The 22,323-nt window shown below is 42.2% G+C and overlaps 1 protein-coding gene across 1 annotated transcript in view; it reads right to left on the minus strand.

Annotated features, from left to right (window-relative positions):
- kirrel3b (kirre like nephrin family adhesion molecule 3b) overlaps positions 1–20,187 on the minus strand; it is a 148,328-nt gene extending 128,141 nt beyond the window's left edge. The window contains exon 1 of the mRNA XM_063906201.1: positions 19,756–20,187. Within this exon, the coding sequence (XP_063762271.1) occupies positions 19,756–19,879 (124 nt within the window). The 5' untranslated portion in view covers positions 19,880–20,187. The remainder of the gene's footprint in view (positions 1–19,755) is intronic.
- Between the last annotated feature and the right edge of the window lie 2,136 nt (positions 20,188–22,323).

The following is a 22,323-nucleotide window of genomic DNA, read 5'->3' on the forward strand; positions in this document are numbered from 1 at the left end:
TGCGTGTATATCAGGGGTGGAGATTGAGAGCAGATTGCTGTGATTTGGCAATGATTATCCTGCTGGTATTGTCACTGATCTCGCTCATCCCGTTTCATTTTCTCAGGAAGTGCAGCTCATCTCAGACAGAAAATCAAACTGCCCCAATCCCAGGCGATGGACTCTGGTAATGGGTGAGGATTAAAGGTATCTCTTCCCCTGTTACTACGGTGACTCCCATTTCTCTTTTGGCCTTATGAGGACCGTCAGTGACACACATCATTTATGCCGATATTTTGAAACATATGACGTTCAGTCTGTTCAATTTACATATATCACTGGGTCTGTTCGTATACCTTTACAATACAATGTTTCCAGCTGTAATAAAATAGAACATCCTTGACACAAGTGGTGATGAAAGTGTTGCCTCTAAGCTATAGAGATGTAGACTGTTCCTGGCTTAAGCAGGTGACATCATAGTAAATCACAAAATTAGATAATAGTCGTTCTGAAGAAAAAGAAATCTGCTTTACAGAAGGTCTGCCAAGGGACAGGGGCCAAAACGACTTGCCAAAGAAGGAAATTAATTTGCAGCTATAGCAAGTAGTGAGTGTTGGAAGGCAAACCATATTAATCTCAAACATGAGCATATGTCGTCAGGGTGTTTCTTGGCACTGTGAAGTCCATTAACAGCCAGTTTCTATCAAGTGCGATGGTTTGTCCAAAGCCTAGGTCACACTAAGGTCAACCAATCTTTCTCAAACGGCACATTTAAAACAAGGTTAATCCTGGTGCTGTCTCTGCCTCATAGAGGGCGCACTAATCTGAGTGCTCCATTAAAAGCCTTGGGAAGGTTAACTGACACTTTAGAGCGAGCACAAATGCCCACTTTGAAAGACATGCGCGCGCACACACACACCTCAAAAGCCAATCAACACTTTAGCCTTTAGGGATATAAATATAGATCGGACAATGGGAATGTTTTTCCAATTTCATTATTGATGGTTAAGATCTTTGAGGTAATGTATGTTCTTGCCACTCTGATTTCCACAGAGGATCCATTTATTTTCACCCTTTCTTCCCTCTAATTACTTCAGCTTCAAATTGAATAGCTACAGGACAATGTAGTAAATCAATTGAACTCATTTACGTTTCCCTCTTTTTGTTTTCGTTTGTGTGGTTTCTCGCACATTTCATGGTAAGCACATTAGATAATTTCATCAGCCGCCATAAAGCGCATGCTAGTCTGTTAATTATATGATTTCTCCCCCGAAATGAATCAAAGAAATAATAATAATAAGGTGAAAAAAGTCAGTGGAAGATAAGGTTCAATTAAAAAAGGAAGAAAAATGTACTGCCATGTCACCTTGCTTTGCCTGCAGTCCCACTTACTTTAAGCTGCTTAAGAGTGACACTCTGTCTCACTTTTGCTTTGCCCAATCTTTGTGATGGGAACCTGTGCGAGAAAGGCTGTCGGCACAATTTACACCGGTGTGAGGAGTGAGACTCCCACCAGCACAAACCATTAACAAAAAAGAAAACCCACAACCCATTTTATATCCATGGCTTGTCTGGGTGATGAGAGCTGTGTGTACTCTCAGTGTGTGTGTGTGTGTGTGTGTGTGTGTGTGTGTGTGTGTGTGTGTGTGTGTGTGTGTGTGTGTGTGTGTGTGTGTGTGTGTGTGTGTGTGTGTGTGTGTGTGTGTGTGTGTGTGTGTGTGTGTGTGTGTGTGTCCAGGCTGATATATTAGGCCTGGGGCATGTGACAAACAAAGGAGCTCTAAATTTGGAGTCCTGGCACCTTAATAATGAGAGTGAGCAGGCTCTATACGGCACTGGCAAGCCAGATTACTACCCTCGGACTATATGGCCGTCTGTGCTACATCCACTGTTCTGCTGCCACTTCAGTCAAACAAAACTGAGTGAGGGGTTCCAAGTTAGAGAAGTTGCCATTGCTTGTTCTGTTTTTAAGACTTTTTCTTGTCCTCACGTTTTTCTTTTTTATTGCCTCAGCCTTTCAGCTGGAAAATAAAAGTTTTTTATCGTTGTTTGACTTCAATGTCACTTTGGAGAGGAGTGTTTAGCTACTTGTCAGTGCAGATTATTTCTAATGCTTCAGCCAACTGTTTCAATGTCAGCACACTCAGTAAACAACATGATTCATTTTATTGCAAACTTTCAGTAAGCATTATAAGGTCTTAAAAAGCTGGCTTCTTTTTTGTTCTCAGCATTTATTGTTGGACCTATACACTGTATGCTCAGCTTTCCCAGTGAGAGAATAGGACATTTCAACATCGGTTTCCTTAACTTAAACATGAGTCTTAGGAGTGCTCTCCACGTCATGAGCATTCAGATAAGAAAAAGAAGCGGTGCAGAAGGTATCTGCTAGGTGCTTCACACTAAGAATGGTCTGATAATGAGATGTTTTCAGCAGAGTTGAACAGTTCTCTTCACTGGAGGCTACTTAACCACTGGAACGATACAATGTGGAATGGAGGGACACTGATATAAAAGCTTCAGGCTGTTTTTGCCAGTTTTGTTTTCAACCTTGGGAAGGCACTCTTACTCTGTGCTATAGGAATAGAAGCATTATGCTAATGAAGGCCTGCCCTGTGAAGAATACATTTGCTGTTGGAAAACATTTTGGCTTCCGCCTTGGGAGCTAATTGAGTACTCTGACAATGAAGTGCTTGGCTGGTTCACATACACACAGGGGTGGAAAATTCAATTCCGCAGCAGGTTCAGAGCACTCTGCAAGGAGAAGCGTAAGAAAAAGGGGTGCCGGGATTAAAGAGCCAAGCTGGCTCTGTGGCTCTGCCTGGCTCAGTGGGCATATTCTTTTCATTACACCGCTATGTTTTATTGTTTTATTGACCAGCTGACAGTGAGACTTAACAGGTCAATGCACCTTTTCACAACCATATTTTTACATGCTACAGTGTCCAGTCACATTATTGTTTCTGACTTTGAGTATTAACACATTGCAAAATGACTGTAATTTGTGCATATAGACGTATTGTTTTATTGGAAAGACATCAGATCTCATCAGTCTTACTAGACATACCGTATGGAGGTGTCAGTGACGTGCGGTGAGGGGAGGCAGGTGAGGCCGTGTCATCATGAAAAGTAAAATGAAGAAATAAATGTAATGATCATATTTATCCAGTTGTTTGTATTATAAAGTTATTTTCCTTTTAATTTCACCAGTTTTACATTATTTTGATCCAAAATCGCTGAATTTTCATATTCACGTTCAAACACTGAGAACGGCTGCTCGGTGAGGCACCAACCTGCTGACATGCTATACAGGGAGACTGTAACTGCTGTCTGTCTGTATGTCGCTATTAAAATGTTCAAACACTCTGGCTATATTAACTAATTTCCATACTTTAGCTGGTGTATATAATATACAGTGTTTTTTGTCAACTGTATGTCTGTAACGTGTCTCTTGTGCTGAGCAAAACCGCTGCGAAGAGAGACTAGGTGAGGCACGCAGTTCTCCTGCCTCATGGCAGTGGGTGCTAGTGAGTCCAGTTCAAATCTGATTGTGATGACGTCAGTGCCTCACCAGCCATGAACTTCACCGCACGTCACTGGGAGGTGTGTACTGTTGATTCAAACACCTTCTACAGTTTTGCCCCAGCAAAAGAATAATAATGTATTTTTGTTCTGCTGTATTATTCATTAAATTGTTCCGTCTGTTTTGTCCACAGCAACACACCATACCTCAACACATTTTTGCGATATAGCGTGTCCTGCGAGAGTTTTATGCAACCTTAGGCCAAAATCGCAAAACCAGATAGTGGACTACATAATCCAACAGGCATATTTCCATTAAATATAATATGTCGAGCACATTCAGGCCAAACAAAACAACCAGCACTTGCATCAGTCTGTTGTTGAAACTATTTAGTGCTGTGGCATTGTGTGTTGTCATTAATATTTCACCATCTACAGTCTGGGAGCTTGGACTTACTGTCTAGTAAACACATGAGAGCTTTGAAAGACCAATCTCTTACTTCTCTTTGTCTTTGGGTACTGTAAGTGTAAAATGAGTTAAATATTTGTCTGTCACTTTCCTGTTAAGACCCTGCAGTGATATAAACAACTACGAAAGATGTGTGCCTCCAATGGTGAGGGCTTAATGTCCAGATACCTATGCCTTTGTTTGATGATCTACTAATTGGGAAGCTCTTAAAACCTAATGGGAGTCTTAATTAAAGCCTTATTTAAGGAGGGTGCATTGGAAAGGATCCTAATCAAGCCATATGTAAGGTTTAATTGTAAGACACTCATACACATAATCCGCCTAATTAAAACAATAGGGCTAGTATTAGTTGGAGGTTAAAAAAGTAAATAAAAAAGGCAGACAGACAGACAGACAGACAGACAGACAGACAGACAGACAGACAGACAGACAATCAAACAGAGCATTATGTAATACCATCACAGCTGTCCTTTTTTTTTCTGTCACTATACAGTGGTCTTGATTTGGCACTATGACCCCCACACGCTGTCTGCAGTTGTATGATGCTCTCCTAGCATGTATTGCAAGTGGCAGAAGGACCCAGCTGGTGTCACTGGCCGAGACCTTGACCCAGTCACAGCAGGGGGGTCGGTCCCAGTCACAAAGGATTGCACTTTATGCCCGTCTTGCTGAGGCAGAGGTCACAATGAAGTGTCAGCGCAAGGCCCTAAGAAAAATGTGATATAGACCAAAAAGAGGAACTCTCTCTGATCACATTTCCATCAACACAGATTTATGCATACAGTCACTGTGAAAATCTAAATGACTTTAGACTTGGATCGCGTGTTATCTGTTGAATATTAAATATTAAATATGTGCTCACGTTTTGTCTATTGGAATTGTGTGTTGGACCCAATTGTCCTCAAACTGTTTAATAAGCGGTCTCAGTTCTAGGATGCTTTGTTGGTGTTGTTGACTGATCTAGACAAATAAAAGACTCAGTCAACACGGTGAAGGAAGCAGCAGTAAAACAAAGAGGATGTTGTGAAGGAAAAACAAGTGTACTTTGAAGGTAGGGTTACAACACTCTCGGGACAGCCTGCAGTTTTCTCATTGTCATCAACATAGACATGCCCTTGATCAAAGGTGCATACTGTCCCCATTGTTTGCACCAGTGCGAGGGGGGAAAAGTGCTTCCTGTGGTGCTTCTCAATACTGGGAAATGTATTTATTTCAACTCCCTTTGAAAGCAACACAGTTGAATCAAGCCCGACAAATTAAAATCTTTGCAAAGACCAAAGCACTGTTTAGTACACATTGATTCTGGGCCCTGAACACAGACACGTTTTCTCACAAAGGTAGTTTTCTTGTTTCTTGTTTGACAAATGACTTTGAACCTATTAATTGTGCTGTTGTATTCTGCCATCTCGACTACTCGCGAAGCGAAGCACAGGTTGGAATTTGCATTATAATATGCAGAGAGCACGTTTTCCCTCAGCGCTACACTTTTAGAGCTCTATGCGAGACAGCAGAGATATTAGCTCGTAGGCATTGCCGTGCTGTGCTGAACTCAGTGTCTCGCTAAATGACTCTTAATTCAGGGGGCTCTTTTCTCTCTCTGAATACTGAGCAATTAGCATTTGGTGCTAGAGGTGCTATAGATTGTGCTTTGGCATAGCAGTGGGACCAGAGAGAATGTGAAGGGGAGGACGAGTGATGTTAATTTCAGTATGGGGGTGGCCAATCGTGGGAGGACAAAAGTAGAGATGGCAGCCCTTTTTTACATTTCCAGCTAGTGAGCAATATCATACCTGGTTTTACTGAGGGCATTACCAGAAGTGATTCTCCATCTCTTGTCTCATTTGCACTTTATGCCAAAAGTTTTCTATGCGGGTAGCCTTCTGTGTTGTTAATGATGGTGCCCTTCCGCTATATACCAACACGTCTGCAGCGCTCCTTATTGTGGCAGAGAGAGACAGATCGAAATAGACAGACCAAGTAGGGAATCTGATAGACACCAGCGTCCCCCTGAACAAAGAACACAAGTGTATCTTTTAGTCTGGTGGATGATAAGGCTGTGTGGCATGATAGTCTGCCATTCTTTCTAGAGGGCTCTGGGGTCCTTGGCATTTCTGACACACAGCGCGGCAGTGAGGGAACTTCCAAGTGTGCTGATGTTTTGTCTGCTTTTATATTTCAGAAAGTATGAATTTAAACTAACTCAAGATAAAGCTTTTGAGCCATTTTGTACATCCGAGAAAAAAAGAAAGACAGGCAGAAGGGAAAAGAATGGCAGAGAAAGATATTCAGTCTTAGTTATACTGCATTTCCCCACTTAAAAACACTGCCCTGCCATCATTCCTCTACTTGCTTCTCTGTCACACACAGGCATATGTTTGAGTCGTCCTGTCATGTCGCATTTCGTGAACTTTAAGATGCTCCTGACCTGCTTTATGTCGCTGGAGGGCAAGGAAACTGCGGGGTGGGATGATGGGAAGCATGCTGGTGTGCAGCGTCCCGGTGTGAGTCTCTGGGGTCAGGTATAAGAAAGTACTCATACGACATGCAGTCATGTTCATACTTACATGTAGCTATTTATTTCTTTGTTGTCATGCCATGCTCCCTTAGCATGCTCTGGTTCCGTTTTCCCAACTCTCACTCCAGCCGTGTGACTTAATCAGTCTGACAGACTCTAGGTGCCTGGGGAAAGACTCTCTCTCTCCACAGTGCCTTTCTCCTCAAGTTTACGCTCTCTGTGACAAACTAATTGTGGCACCTTTCGAAAATGCACTGCTCTCTGTTTGACGGCTCTCTGTGGTCTCATCACACTCACAAACATGCATGCACACAAAGACAAAGTGCACAAACACTGCCACACACTGAGAGAGAACGAAGACGCGAAACAGGTACATGCAGGGACACACACAAACACAAGATTAAGAGAAGACATAAATACACAAAATGTGGCTAAAAACCAGAATCTCCCCAAGGCGCACACATTATGCCTCACACCCTTCTCCCCTAGACACCTTCCTCGTTCCACTAAGTGCTTACTCAAACAGTCCCCATGCATAAAGAGGAAGCCGTTCTGCTTATTGGTTTACTGTTATTGAGTGACATTCTCAATTAGTTTTCATTGGAATCTCATGGTGTCTGACCTCTTGAGTTCTTTTCAAAGCTCATTATAAAAGCAATGGGATTCTACGTCCGTGGTGCTGACTAACCTTGGCTCAGGTCCAACATATTCTGGCTAACAAAGTGGGCTAGAGAAAACTTCATCCTGTGGATAAGGACCTCCCCGCAGGGCTCAGATGCTTCACAATTTAATTCAGAAACACAACAGCACCCCAGTGGCATCTTCAACAACTCCACTTAATCTGAGACCTAAAAAAGATTTTTATTTTTCTAGAAGAAGCCAAATGGCAATCCTCCTACCTCAATTTATTTTCTATGGGGACCTGATTAAACTTGAACAGAAAGCCATTTTTAAAAGGCCGTATAGGAGGGCATTTAGAAAAAAGAAAAACTCAATTAATGATCCCAAATTGTAGTTTTTAAAGCATTTTTATAAAACAATAAATGAGAGTGAACTAAAGACCTTTTCTTTCATAACAAAGGCAATCTAACATCAGGGAATGAATGATATGAAGCAGATGTATGTGCACAGGATAAAGTAAAACCTCTGTGATTGAACTTCCTTCCCCATGGTGCCAAGTTATTAAACTCACCCTAGAGTGATTCAATTAACTTCACCTGTCGTTTCTTGAAGAGATATGACTCATACTCTGATTCCTGTCTTTTTTCTCAGAAGCAGTGTTTTCACTTTGCAAAGCTGAGAGCTTTCATTCTCTCAAATTAAGTTCAACAACACTTACTGTGCACCTGGCAGTTCATCTTCTGATGGGCTCGTTGCACATTTAAGGCCTCTTTAGCATTTCAGAGTTTCGTTGGTTGCATTTACCTTTATTTTTTTCTTCTTCTTCTTTCCTCTAAAAATCAGTCAAAGTTAGAGTGGTCCATCTGGAGCCCCTCTGACCTGCTTTTCTTCCCGGGGTCTCTGAGATGGACAGCAATCATACTGATAGCACCTGACAAACGCTTCCCCTGACATACCATTTCACCCTACTACCATCTCTTGTCGTCCTCTTCCACATGCCTAAGCATTTTAACAACATCGGCTTCCAGGCTTTCACTGGCCTGCCTGAGTTGACGGAGCAACGGTCCCACAGAGCAGAACAATCCGCAGGCTTTTTTTTTCTGAAAGGCAATACAAGTAGAGGAGGAGGAGAAACCCAAAGTAGGAGAACGATTTGGAGGACTCGGATAAGGGACATGTTAGGGCGGCTCAAATATTCTCTCATTATTCTCCATTTTAAACAGAAGCAAAGATGAGAACGAAACATTTCCTATCTCTCAAAGTGGCAATTTGCCCATTTAATGCTTGTGTTATGCGGGCCTGACATCCTTTCATCCACCCACTTCGCACTAATCTAATTCTTTTTTCCCTTTTATTTCTTGGCTGATAATTCTCACTTTATTTCCATTAAGCTTTGTTTGTTCACAGCAATCTGTTGCTGTAATTTATTAGAGCTGTCAGCCTAAATGATGTGGCATACCGACACGGCCCGGCAAATCGAGGCTCCCCCCTTCCCCTTCTCCTTTTATGGAAAGCTGCCCTAGTTTTTTAACAGGGAGGAAGAGGGAGGCATTACAATTAAGGTGGCGACATGGACCCCCTGGTGGCCATGCTCAGGGACCATATGTCCTGTCAGAGAGATGCCGGCCCTCGACTCCAGGGAGCACTGGGTTGAAATCTGGTTCATGTCTCTGTGGGGAAACACCACTGCCCCTGTTTCATCATTAAACCGGGGATAACATATTCTGTTTGAGTATGAGCCTTTTTTGCCATTGTTGCCTGCTCTTACCCATTCAATTGTTTCCTTTTAATTCCCGATACATGCAAAACGGTCAGGATCTGTTGTTCAAATCAACCCGATGCATATCACATAATTCACATTCATTCAAAACGTGATAACCACTTGGGTGATGCCACAAAGAGGCTGCAAAGGCTCATGGCGGAAAAAAAGGAGATTAATGAAATTAGAGACAGATTTGAATAGCATCAGTATGTCTCATTCTGCATAGCCTGTTGAGGCCCATTCATGCATGCCATTCATTGTCTCCTCATTAAAGATGGAGGGAATTAACATGACTTTTCCTAAAGCAAATAGTCTGCTTGGTTTGCTATTTTCTTTTCAGGTTTGGGATGTACGACGGATGCATGCTTATCAATTCGTATGAAGTACATGTCTTTTTCCCTCACAGGAAGCCTAAGTGGAAATGCGATAACAAAGAGACCTCACAATCTTTACTTTTTTTTCCCCCTTTCCAAGCCCCTGAGACGGTTCTCTCTTATTTTGTCCAGTTCTCCTTTTGTACAAGGCGAATGCTGGTTTTTAAGATGAAAGACACTTGTTTGGCAGCCTTCAAAGAGTCACAGAACTCTGAAAGTCACTTGTATTGCAGAGCTGTTCATTCTCCATTTTAGATCCAATATGGAGGTGATGATCAAAAGATCAGAGCTGAGAGGGATGCTAAAAGATATCCGCTTTGGAGTAAACAACAACAATAGCAATCCCCAGACCACAGAATACTCTCTTCTAAAGGACCATCCTTCACCTAATGCCAAAGAGGACTCACATCAATATTATTGTATTTGAAAGATGTCTCTAGGTCAATCTAAAAGGTTTAACAAATTACTTAAAGCGGTCTTTTTCCTATTTTAGAAATTAGCAGTTTTTGTAGTTTTCTTACTCCCTATATTAGATACTCATCATATACGAGGTGTTTTAAAAATCATGAAACTGTTTCTACACATCTAAAAGCAAAAACAGAGGAGGAATATCAAAGCATGACGCATTTAGAGAGCTTGCAGATGAGGACAGGACAAAGCACAGTAGACTCCAAGCCATTAACACTCCGCTCAATGTGGAGCGTACCCATCTGGAGGAGACTCTTTAGGCTACAGGAGATCCAACATTAATTTATGAGGGATAGTTTCTCCATGTTTCAAATGAGGCTGTGCCGGAGTTTCTGCTAGGTCTGAGCAAATTGAGTTTTTTATTTTATTTTATGAAAGCCATGTTAATAATGCAGGCTCATAACCTCAGGGAAAGTTTCAGGTCCATGCACTGGAGGTGATGGGGGGATTGGTGACACCCCTGAACATCCCTCTGTGTGCTGCCACGATCATCTTTAGATGCCCTTCTGCATTTTTAATGTCCTGCTGTGCCCGTGTCATACTGCATTGGGACAGAGGCATTGACTTTTCCCAACCAGATCAGAGAAACATAAGCTAAAAGTCACACAAGGGTATTTTTATTTAAATAATGAAAGGAAGCTTTTGTTACAGTACCAGTCCACCACTAACAAACAGCATGGCGTCCTTTAAAAACACACTGAAAAGTAGTTTCAACCAAAGCTGTTTGCAGTAAGATAGGCACCCAATGTGCAGTAATAAAATTAGCATACAACGAAAGCAAGGCATTATCACAATTGTGCTTGTTTGCATACACGCACAAATACTCTACTCAGACAACAAATACACTGGTATTAAGGATTAGGGCTGCATGAAGCAGATATGTTTTAATTTGTGACAAGCATGTTCTTCCTTCTGAGATGTCTTTCATTCTTTGTTGTTCTTTCTTCTCCCCTCACTTTCTTCCCCAAGTGCTAATTATATATTTGTTTACCTTGGAAGGCATTGTGTTGTCATTACCATCATCCGTCTACTATAAGATAACGTTGTCTTTCTGCAAGGAGATAATCCTCTATACTTACAAACAACACTTTTACTTAAATGCTACTTTGCTTTCCCCCAACAATCCTTCAGATTAACTTTCTATTTTCATCTCTATTTTCTGTGCATCATCTCACTCCTCCCCTCAGGAAAAGAATGTTATATATGGAGACATTGCATGGTCACACATGGATTTCATACATCACAAATCGAGCCACTGCAGAGATCAGTGCTTTGAACAAAATCGCAGCAATAACACTGCTACCATTTTCCCCCAAAATGCCTCATGGGTACCGTGATGAAATGAATCTTAGATTGCAGTGAACCTGAGCACTGAGCCTCTCTAAACTACATACACCTGCGATGATGACACTGCAAGGTAACCAGGGGAGCCAGCAATTGACAGTCCATTTTATCAGAACTATCCACTGGTCCTACGTCCTGCTCTTTAAAGATGATGAGTTGACCATGGTGGACCTGCCTATCCACCATCTTGCCTTATGTTATTTCTTTAGCAGGGTGCTGTCCACTCATCCGTCATTACACTGGCCTTTCTCTAGTTACATTATCGCTTTAGATAAGGCTTCAATAAACTGCACATGGCTTTTAGGGCTCTCTCTCTTGCCACTCTAATCCAATCTCTGATGTGGAGTCTGTTTATCATCTTGCACCGCAGGCATTTTCCCTGTCCCTGCAGTGCTCTTGCTTGCACAGGAAGTAATGGATGGCCTTGCCCTTGGTTCACCCCAAGGCCTTCTAGTTCCTCAACTGTTTGTCTTCAGGTTGACTCAAATGGGTCTGCAATGTGGTATTGTGATTTGATTAAATCAGATTTAAAAGGGTTGATACGGAAGGAGGCATACAAGGTTGCCCTGCCCAGTTTTGTGAGCCAGTTCTGTGCCATTTAGCATTGGGCAGTGGCCAATGGAAAGTGGAAAACTGAAATGACTTCAGTTCTCCTTTGTGATTTGCACTAATGTCCCACAGGGATTGAGCAATGACCACTGTGAATTCCCCCAGGACACCAGCCAGATTGAAACCCCTGCCAACAGATTTGAAAGGATAGCAAATCATTTAAACTCCCAAATGTGCATTAGCATTTTATCAGTGCCTGGGCCAACCTCCACAATATTAAATTGCACTTGATAAAATAAAATAAAAATCAGAGAGTGCTGCAAGAGCTCTTCAACCTGCGAATCAGTAAAGTGAATATTGGAGAGGCCTCTAAAAAATTAATTATACTTTAATTCCCTTTGTTTACTCTGTCAAGTTTCTCACATCCTTTTCAGGAATCCAGCTGATGAAGAAAGGACTGAGAGGTGGAAGACAGTAGTGACATATTTCCAGGGATTGTCTTCAGCTGATACTGCTTGCGACAACCATATTAAAAATAGACAACCTATTAAATTGAGTGAATCCCAGCAGTGCCATATTAAAGAAACATCAGACATACCGGCCTACAATCAATACAGCTGTTTTCTCATTTAAGGCTATCTTCATGTTTCAGGATCAATGGAAACCTTCATTTATAGCATGGTACAGAACCTACCAATACTTTCCAGCTCTCAGTTCACAAACCCCAGGGTTTCTCAACTGTTATTGTGCTCTGGCAGATTGGTAATGCAAGTGAAAGTATTGAATGTGTCCGTGTGTGTGTGCGCCTCTCAATGCATGTCATTCTGTGTGAAGGCTGTGCCAGATGAAGCCCTCGTAAACAACTATAATGACACAGAGCCACAGGCCTCACGCTGAATATGTCTGGAGACCAATAGAGGGATTTTCTATCAACATGCAAACCAAGCACCCCATGTCACAGACCTTCTAAGACTGGTGTCAACTGCTCCTGCATTTCCTCGACAAATACACAAATGGGAACGGAGTTGGCACAGTGCCAACATAAGTGGTGCTGAATGAGTGTTTTGTGGGGGAGGGGTGGTATGCCGAGCAGTTTCTGGCTCCTATGCTAACATTGCGAGCCTCACTAGTGAATGGCCCTTTCTTCCCAGTTGCTTTAATTGTCTTAGTGGGACAGGCAGGTGGCTCAAAGCCTCATTTGGTATCTGGGAAAAAAACTGGGAAAAACAAACACATGCACATCTACATAGAAGGGAGTGTTGGGGGAGGGTGGCAGCAGTAGACGCTTTTCATTTTCAAAGCTACACATTCCCCCTTGGCAGATATCAAAAGTTTTGGCTTGGATCAAGAGCAAGTTTTTGCTGCTATTGTCTCTGATGTGCTTTACTGAATAAAACATTGTGTGGTATCAGTGCCAGATCAAATAGCCTTTCAAAAAAGCCATGGCCCTCACCTTTGGTGTCTGGTAACATAGAGAGCGTTGTTTTCCTTTCCATTTAAAAAAAAAGTATAAGCTATTGAGCCTTTACACATTGCATTGCTAAGAACAATTTAGGTGAATCGAAAAAGAAGCACTGCTCCCTTTAATTGATCCACACCATGGTGTTTTACAATAGAGTGGCACTTTGTTATATCAGAGTCCAGACAGTCAAAACAGCCTTGCCACAAACAGGTTTGCTAACAAATATTAGTGTGATACATACTATATTTTGCCATTGTTGTTTCCAAAACATGCACAGCAGTAGTAATGTAATGGCAGAAAGAGACACATTCACAGTCATCCACAGGTGAGCAGATTCTCCCTCGCCAGATTCTGCTTGTACAAGTTAAAAGGCTGATTTGCATTTATATTGCCATTCAAGGCTTGCAGCTGTAATTGTCGTGGCATGGTAGCAAATGCAGCGACACCAGACATACTCACATGCAAACACACACAGAGAAAATACATGTGAAATGAGCGGTATGAAAACCTTCCCCATGAATCAATTGTCATGATTCTTTGGCATGAGAACGTTGGGACATTGAGAAGCGAAGGATGAGATGGAGAGAAGAAAGAAAGGCGAGTTCATCCGGGTGTAATATTGAGCTGTCCTAGAAACTTCCCGCCAAACACTAGGAAGTCGTTATCTGATCAGCAACCCAATTCCTCATGTGCCTCCTGTGCTGAAGCAACACATGCATCTTCGGGGTCCTTTCCTAACAGCCTTTCACAATCACGTCGATGCATTGGCTGGCTGGTTTACTCACAAATGTTTCAAGCAATAGCGGGACAAATAACATGACACAGTTGGCAGAATGTGTATCGGCAATATTTGCATGTGATTTACTGCTTGGATTGAACCATCCTGAAGAAAGGAAGTTTCAGGCAAGGCGTTCAATTTACTCATGAACGTTTTTCACATATAAATGAGTCAGCCAGGAATTGCACACAGACTTCTGAAGGTCACAAAAGCTCTTTGCGTAGGTTACATGTACATTACTGGACATGCATCAGCCTCTTAGGTGGATGTAACAACATATGTAAGTGGCTGTATATTAAAATGAGGTAGGGTGTACATATCTACCACTCAGCTAAGTGACAATACTTATCATGCATGTGATAAAACCATTAAAGCAGCACTGACCCTGATGTCGAGTTTGAGTATGAAGCATATTTCCAATAAATGCTGTGTGACTAACAAGCTGAGTAATTCAATTAAATGTTGCAATTATCATCGCAACGGTATTTTGCATCCAATTACTCTTCATATTTACAATGCAATCTGCAACTCCCTGCATATACAAACTACAGCAGGGATAAAAATAGATTAAATTGCATCTCAGGTGTTTTTGCACAAGTAACAACTCCCTAATTACTTTTGTAGATTGCAATGTATGTATGTAAGACCCTACATACAGTAACAACCTTACGGATACACAACATTTATTTTATTTCAAACTATAACACTTCTTTATTAAATATTCTTTCACCTTTGGTTTACACATTTGACATTTTCCCTCGTGTAATGTTCTTGTTTTGCTCACCTGTTTCCATGACAGATGTTGACTCAAACTCAGTAGTGTCAACCATGGGGGATAAAAAGGCTGTACTGTATCTCTAAAAACACATCTAGCAATAGCAGAACTGTTTTTATAGACTACTTTTGTGTTTAGGAGTGGCTTGTTTAATCAAATCAACCCTTCTTTACAGTATGACTTCTGGAGTTGGTAAAATTGTATCGGAAAACATGTTTTAATACACTCATCCCTGTGGTGGGAAAATGCTCTGAGGGAAAGAAAAAAAACTGATTTTGGGTGATGCGAGAAAATGAACAATTTAAGTTGAACATTTTCTTAGCGTGAACAAAAGTCCTACTAATGTTTCAGATTTGTAAAGCGGGATTTTGACAAGAAAGGTACAAACATAGTATTGTTACTCTGTTTGAACCCACCTTGCAGAACACCCGTGTTGCTCAAGCAATCACAGATCCCAGTAGTGAGTTAAAATTTCTATCTATCAAAACCTCGGCTGGATAGAGACAGGATTAGCAGAGAAAAGAAACCGGCAAGCTCTAAAAACACCAACATATTTCTTTTAGCCCTGCTGTGCCGATGCCTTGTCCTCTCCAAGGAAGAAAAACACCGCAACTACTGTACTCACAGCACCCCCACAGCTGAAAACAGAGCCGCGTGAAGCCGACTTTAGTTGCTTCGCTTGTTGTTTCATGTGCATTAAACTGCAATTTAGAAGCCATTAATCCATTCTCTAATCTGTCACCAAATAAAATCCTTACTTTGGTTGTACAGGGCTTCCGCAGAACTCCCTACATTGACGGGTATTCTTACTTCTAAATCATTGAGCTCCATCCATCTCTTTTTACCTGTCGCCCAAGGATATTATCTCAGAAGGATGAAATTACGACAATAAAGAATGAAGAAGTGCAGCTGCAAACCCTGCCTTCACAGGTGACCCAGTGATCACAACAGCATCTGGTTGAATTACTTAACACTGCCGCCCAACAGACATGTAATCCGGGATAATGCCCTTTTGCTGAGTGCTCCAATCTGGATAAATTCATCCCCGAGGAATGAGATCCAGCAGAAGAGTCTCAGAGAGCGAGCAGATGAGGGGCTTTGGGGTTGATTGGTTGGTACTAAAGAAAACTCTTGGGGTTGGGGGAGAGTCTTCTCGATGGATAATGAAGCCCAACAGTAAACAGCTTGATTTTGTTGACTGGCTGACTGATGGCATGAGAGAAAGCAGATCAGATCATTGCCTGGTTTTCCAAGAACACTTCAAACTAATCATATTCCCCTCACAAGCTGACCTGAATCCTGACAGACTCGAAATAAGGCTTACATCCAAACTGTCAGCGGATGTACTATTTCTATATTCTGTGTTCTTCAAAACACTTGGAATGTGCCTAAATGAACACATGCCCATTTCCATCTCTATGTTTTATTGATTTATTGATATATTGATATATTTATTTAGCTAGTGTGTGCCAAACCAAACAAAAGTCTTAGCCAAAACTGAATTTTCTTGGAAACACCATCTCCAGTTAATGCCAAACATTGGGACTTTGAGTACAAGTTCCAGCTGTCCAGCGGCAGCCTCTTAGATTATTTATTCATATGTTTACTTATTACCATAAATATCCAACTGGGCCCTGGGCTCAGAGGGATTACAGGGGGTTTAATCTATCGTGGCACAGAAATGAGCAGGGGTCACAGCGGCTGAGGTGACTTAAACTGGCTAGACTTGATGGGACATGCAGCACAAACAAGAAAACAAACCGCATGCCACTGGGCCCATCATGGACCGATGGCGTCATCTGTCACTCACTGTGTTTGCATGGCATAATCCAGACAGGGTTAGCATTACTCAAGCCAACTGTCATGTACGGCTAGGGCAAGGACATGTTTGTGTTCCTCACCAGGAATAATAATTCTATTGTACCAGAGCACACATGTAGTATAAATGTTGTGGTCGTTGAGTTTAAAATAGGACTGCATGCAGAAAGGCTTATGACAATATGCAGGAAAATGTATATTAGTTATAGCATTGTAATAAAATGAATAAACCATTTAATTACATTTGTGTCCCTCTGATCATAATCCTAGCAGTGTGTCTCGCTTACAAATAACCATTCATAATATGAGGTTGAAAATTAGTATTTATGTTTGAATCGTTCTCTTTTTTCTTCCCCTTTGGAGAAGAGAAATAAAAAATTCTCAGTCTATAAAAAAATCCAGACATGACATTGGAGAGACATTTAATTATACTTTGGTTGAGAAATATGTATCAAAGCCTTCCGCCCATGAAAAGCGGATTTAGAGTCGTCAGTCAGCAGTTAATAGACAGCAGTAAATGAAATAGGGGCTGGGGTGCTAAGACATGCTTTCCAGGACTAAGACACAGCTTAGTCTGGCTGGTGAAATTGGGGGTTCTTACATGATATAGGAGAAGGTTGGAGATAATGAATGTGATTCAGGGGGGCGGGGGAGAAAGGGGCAGATTTTTTTAAAAGATTGGGATTATATTCCTGTGCAGCAGCACTGCCCCTAGTGGGCAAACCTTGAACCAAGGATAGCCCATCAATATTTAATTTCCCTGGGAAAGTTGACCAAAAACCCAGTGGCCTAAACAGTTTGAATATACATGTCACAAGGAGTCATTCAGAGAAAGAAAAACAGAGACAGGAGAGACACAGAGCACCATACACTTAACATTGACAAATGTGTGATTTTTCTCAAGCAGATTCTGGCGCATTCAGTACAAGACCTTAAACTGCCTTTCCCCAACAGGGGTTTTCAATCACACTGAAATCTCACAGCAAAAAAAAAACAACAGAAAAACAGAAGGAGAGAGGGACTGCTGTTGTGAGGTGGGAGTAAAATCAGGAGCCAAGTGAAGAATGTGAGAGTGGATGGACACGGCATTGATTGGATGGGAGGAGGAATGGGGAGATGGACGAGGTCCTCGACAAGTTTGGCCTAAGGTGAATGTCTTCCTGCAGACTGTCTCCGGGATCCCTCTGACGGGTGCTGTGTCATCTGTCACTGGCAGGAGAGGTGACCGCAAAAGAAAAAGGTGCCCTAGATGCGTTAACTCCACAGTCAGGTACCATCGCGCAGCAGCTTCCTTTCTCTCTCTGTTTTGCTCCGGATCATTTATTTCTCAAAGTTGAGAGGGAAAAAGTGCTCAGAGCCTCTGCATACGGACCGACTCTTTCCTCCTGCTCATTCTCTCATTTTCACGCTCTCTTTCTTCCCCGCTCTCGCAGGATAGCTGCGTCTAAGTATATGACTGCTATGGCCACAAGTCCCCTCTGTCTCCCTGTTCATAAAAAATAATATTGTTTTCCACAGCTTTCTGCTGACACCGGCTCAGCACATAAACAGAGCCGTAATTTGTGCAACAATGGTAAGCTAAGGGGAAGCACTTTTTTCTCCCTCGAGGCATGAAGAGAGGCTGTTGGTTTTTATCCCCTGTTTACCTGGCAGGGGAAGAAGTAGTTTATATTATGGTAATAACAAACTGTGCTGTAATGCAGAGCAATCCCATCTCATTCCAGTCTTAGCAATTGTCTCATTCCAGTTGGTGCTATTTCAGATATGCTCGTTGTATTGGGGTTAAGCCGGTGATAGTAAATGAAAATCACAAGATAAATGTCCAAACCAAAGTACGCAATAAATACAACAAATGAATGTACTTCTGCATTGAAAAAGCAAATATGGCCCAGAAAGACTTGACAAAACAGCAACACAGGGAAAGGTCAGAGAATCTACTGATGTAATATAACTGCCCCGCAACGAAGGCCATGACCGAGAGAAAAAGCTTCTATTGCCTTGACTCGGTTCAATCTCAGGGTCAACTACACAGCTTGTGCCAGCGTCCCAGGTCACAGACAGTCATAAAGAAACAACACTACAGCTGACAGCCCCTCTGTGATGGACCCGGTAAAGCACAGGACACGCAGAGAGGGAATTAGAGGCTCCATCACACAAGTCGGTTTAAGATCACGTCGTTATTTTGTAAGCCAGCAGAAAAGTGTAATCACAGCAAATTGATGAGTTTTTTTTTCTTCCTTTTTGTGTCTGTTGTACGCATAAATCAACATGTGAAACAGCTGAAATCAGGGCCGTAGAAAATGTTCCTGTTTACCAAGCTTTTTTTGTTGTTGTGTTACTGGCTTTGAGCTGTCCACAAACTGAGATCTCACATTGGATATTTTTCCCATTCCTTGCGAAAGGTTACAACTCCCTCTGGGAAACAACCCTAAACACACACATATAGACTTAGAGACACACACATGCTTAGAATTCAGAGAATGTAGTCCAATAAGACGGGGTCATCCTTTGAAAAGAGGTGGCTGCTGTGTCATTGACCCTGAACCTGCGGCGCGTAAACCAGGGCGCTCGCTGTGGTCCAGGCATGACGCTATGAGCTGACAAACAACTACTGTCTGATTCTGCCCTGCGTGCGTCCGTATATCACACCACAGAGGTAGAGTTCTCCTGTACTTAACTCAACCTCTATTGTTTTCCAAAGGCAACCACCTGGTGGCAAGCTGGAGAAATAACTAATCCATCCTCATTCTGTCCACAGCTAGGACTGTCCAGGAATAAAAAGCAGAATACTGTCCACAGGGCTGAAGCAATACTTGCGAGTCTGCCTCTCAACGCGCTTCACAGTTTACTTTCTGTCTCTTTTGACCAGACCCCCGTAGTTGGATTCAACAGGGAAGGGCTGTCAGTTCAAAAACAATGTGACTCAGGAACGAACGCTTGACTGAACTGGACTAGGGGTTAGAGGGCTTTGTTTGTGTGTGTCTATGTGTGTGACAGGAATATAAAGAATGAATGGGAAGTACTTAACTCGTCTCATCCGAAGGCTACGACAAAGTACCGCTGGAGGAAAGCGCAGGGTACAACTATCCGCAGCTCTTTAAACCCAGGACAACCACTTATCCTCTAATTTCCTCCTTTCTCTTTTAGCATCAGATATAACGAGAGTGCTATAAATAAAAACATTTAATACACACAGATGGTTTGGCAAGCTCAGACATCATGGCAAGATGTATTCAGCGACACCGTTCCCAGCCAGCAAGTCACTCAGCAATCACAAGCACGCGAGATGTAATGAATAAGCAACTTAATGTGGAAAACTTACCATGTCCGGAGATCCACAGGAGCTGCAGGAGGACCCAAGGGATCATGACTGTGGAGTAGAAAGGGCAAAACCTACGGAAAACAGTGGGCGAGTGTGAAATTGAAGTTGGCAGGCACCAACACATGCACGGGATCAGACAGTGCTCCTCTGTGCTGCTGGAGTAGGGGGGGGGGATGCTACAGTCCCTCAGTGGTGTCTCCTTTTACCAGTGCAGGGCTGGTAGTGTGTCTTCAGTCCTTCTCTTCCTCTGCTGTGTCTTCCTCTTCTCTGTGTCACTCTTCAGAGTTGCCGGTGGTCGGCTCTGCCTCGCACGCTCTCTTGTTGATGTGCGCTTGTAGACTTTCTGTGTCTTCACTGCTGAACATACACACACACGCTCACTCTTCCTCTCTCACTCGCCGGGTTTCTCATTGCCCATCCATTCTCGGTCTCTTCAGCCCTCACTTGCCCCCCCCCCCTCCTCCTCCTCCTCCTCCTCCTCCTCCTCCTACTCCTCCTCCTCTCTCTCTCTTGCTCAACCACTCACATAGCAGACAGGGGATCGAGCTCCACAACTAGACTCCTCCCCCCGCCCCCCATCCTTTTCCCTCTCTCTCTCTCGCTGTGTGGCTGTCTGTGAGGCTGGGAGACTATGGTCCTCACTCTGGGAACGAGAGCTGCCATGGGAGAGGGTGCAGTTCCAATTAGAATAAGAATAGGAGCGACTTGGCCTCTATAGCTACAAATAACACAGACATCCACCAAAACAAAAAGTGCAGTTTCACCCCTCCGCCCCTTTAAAACCCCTTGCCTTGTTTTGGATTCTATGGATGGAGTCGAGTCTTTGGAATCTGTGAGCCCCCTTCCCTGAGAATGGATAAAGACAACATTAGCATTCAAGACCAAAGGCGTATTCATTAGTATCCAATGTTTTACCAGGGCTGAGTTAGATTCATAGGCACTCAGTCAAAGAGCCATGATGCAAGATGTCATAAAATGCACTACAGGCTTACAGACAAGTTTTCCTAGTTATGCCTGGTAAATATTTAAAAAGGGGAATTGCCATTATCCACGTCAGTCTACGTATTAAGAGCACCCTATGTCCTGTACTTAAGAAACACCATGTTCTTCCGTTTATGGAGGAACCCATAGGAACCAGCTGGTGTTTAGAGTAGAAATTTACCATTTAATTGAATACTCAATGCACTTTCAGCTACATTGGTCATTAATCATAAAATAATTAGAAATATACACGTTTACCTTTTTTATTTTTTTCGGTTGAGCAGCTTTAAAAACACTTGAAAAATATTATGGGGACTGTGCAACGTTTGATTGCCGACTGCAGGGCTCTGGTAATGTTGGTCCATTAGTGGGTTTAGCACTTAGGTCAAGACTAACATTTCTTAACGAATGGATTACAGAGAGCCGCCATGAAATCCATGTGTACTTTAAAATGGATAGCAATTAAATGTGGTTGTGGTTGTTGGTTCCAAAGAGTGAATAATGACTAAGGACATGTCCATCAGGCACAGCTGTAATTTCTGCGTAGTGCTAATCATCAAATGTTGGACTAACTTTACTTAGTTGGTGACAATAGCAAAGATTAATCCTGCTAAACATCAGCATGGTTGTTTGGCTATTGTGTTGGGAGTGCAGAAATTAGCATTTGTCCCAAAGCACTTTTCATAGCGCCTACAGCATCGCTATTGGCTAAAACCATGACTTGTATTATTATTCATTTGGTTGTATTTTACATGTCGTTGTTGTATAGTTTCCCTGAATGTCTTTTTTGTTTCAAATAATGTCGAACAGATAAAGCATCTTGAATTGCTGTCAAAATATCGAAAAGATCAAACACACCTTTAAACATTGTCCCATTTTTGGACCTTGATGACTTCATTTTTCATATCTGGAATCTAGAAACGAATCCCGTGATATAAATAATGATTGACATTCAAATCTGGACTAGGATGAACAGTAATGCACAGAACATCAGATCAGAGCTCTGATAATGACACAACAAGCACTGCATGGGGGCTTGGACTACGTCATATCAATTTAATCCTTCCCTTTGACTTCCTAATCTAATCAAAGGGCCAGAGGATGACAGGTTGTCTTTTCATCAGTGCAACTAACGGATAGACACAAAAACAACCCCACTGCGGCCAACCAGAGGCTAACAGATTTGCATTCTGCCTCAGAACATGATGAGTAGGGGCAAAGAATAACAATGGAGCTTATGTGCTTGAAGGCTGAGCAATGAGGGTAAATGAGGTACACAGGCAAACAAATGTGTATTACCACAATCCTCTACAATAAACCCTCAGCCTGGATTCATTTCTTGTTCTACGTGAAATATTTGGACACAGGCTGATAATCCTAACTGAAGACACCTTGTTTGTTTTTCTTGCATTCGATATTAAAATAGATCATCCTATAATAAGGAAGTCAAATCTGATTGGGTATCATTTGAGATGTAATATGAAGGAAGAGTTTACTTAAACGATGTACTCTGGATTAGCTAGACCAAAAGAGAAAAGAAGTATTGTGAAGTTAACCAGTTAAAATTGACACACTTAGTAAGTAAAC

This window comes from Eleginops maclovinus, chromosome 18 (assembly GCF_036324505.1).
Source record: "Eleginops maclovinus isolate JMC-PN-2008 ecotype Puerto Natales chromosome 18, JC_Emac_rtc_rv5, whole genome shotgun sequence".
In the NCBI taxonomy this organism is placed as follows: domain Eukaryota; kingdom Metazoa; phylum Chordata; class Actinopteri; order Perciformes; family Eleginopidae; genus Eleginops; species Eleginops maclovinus.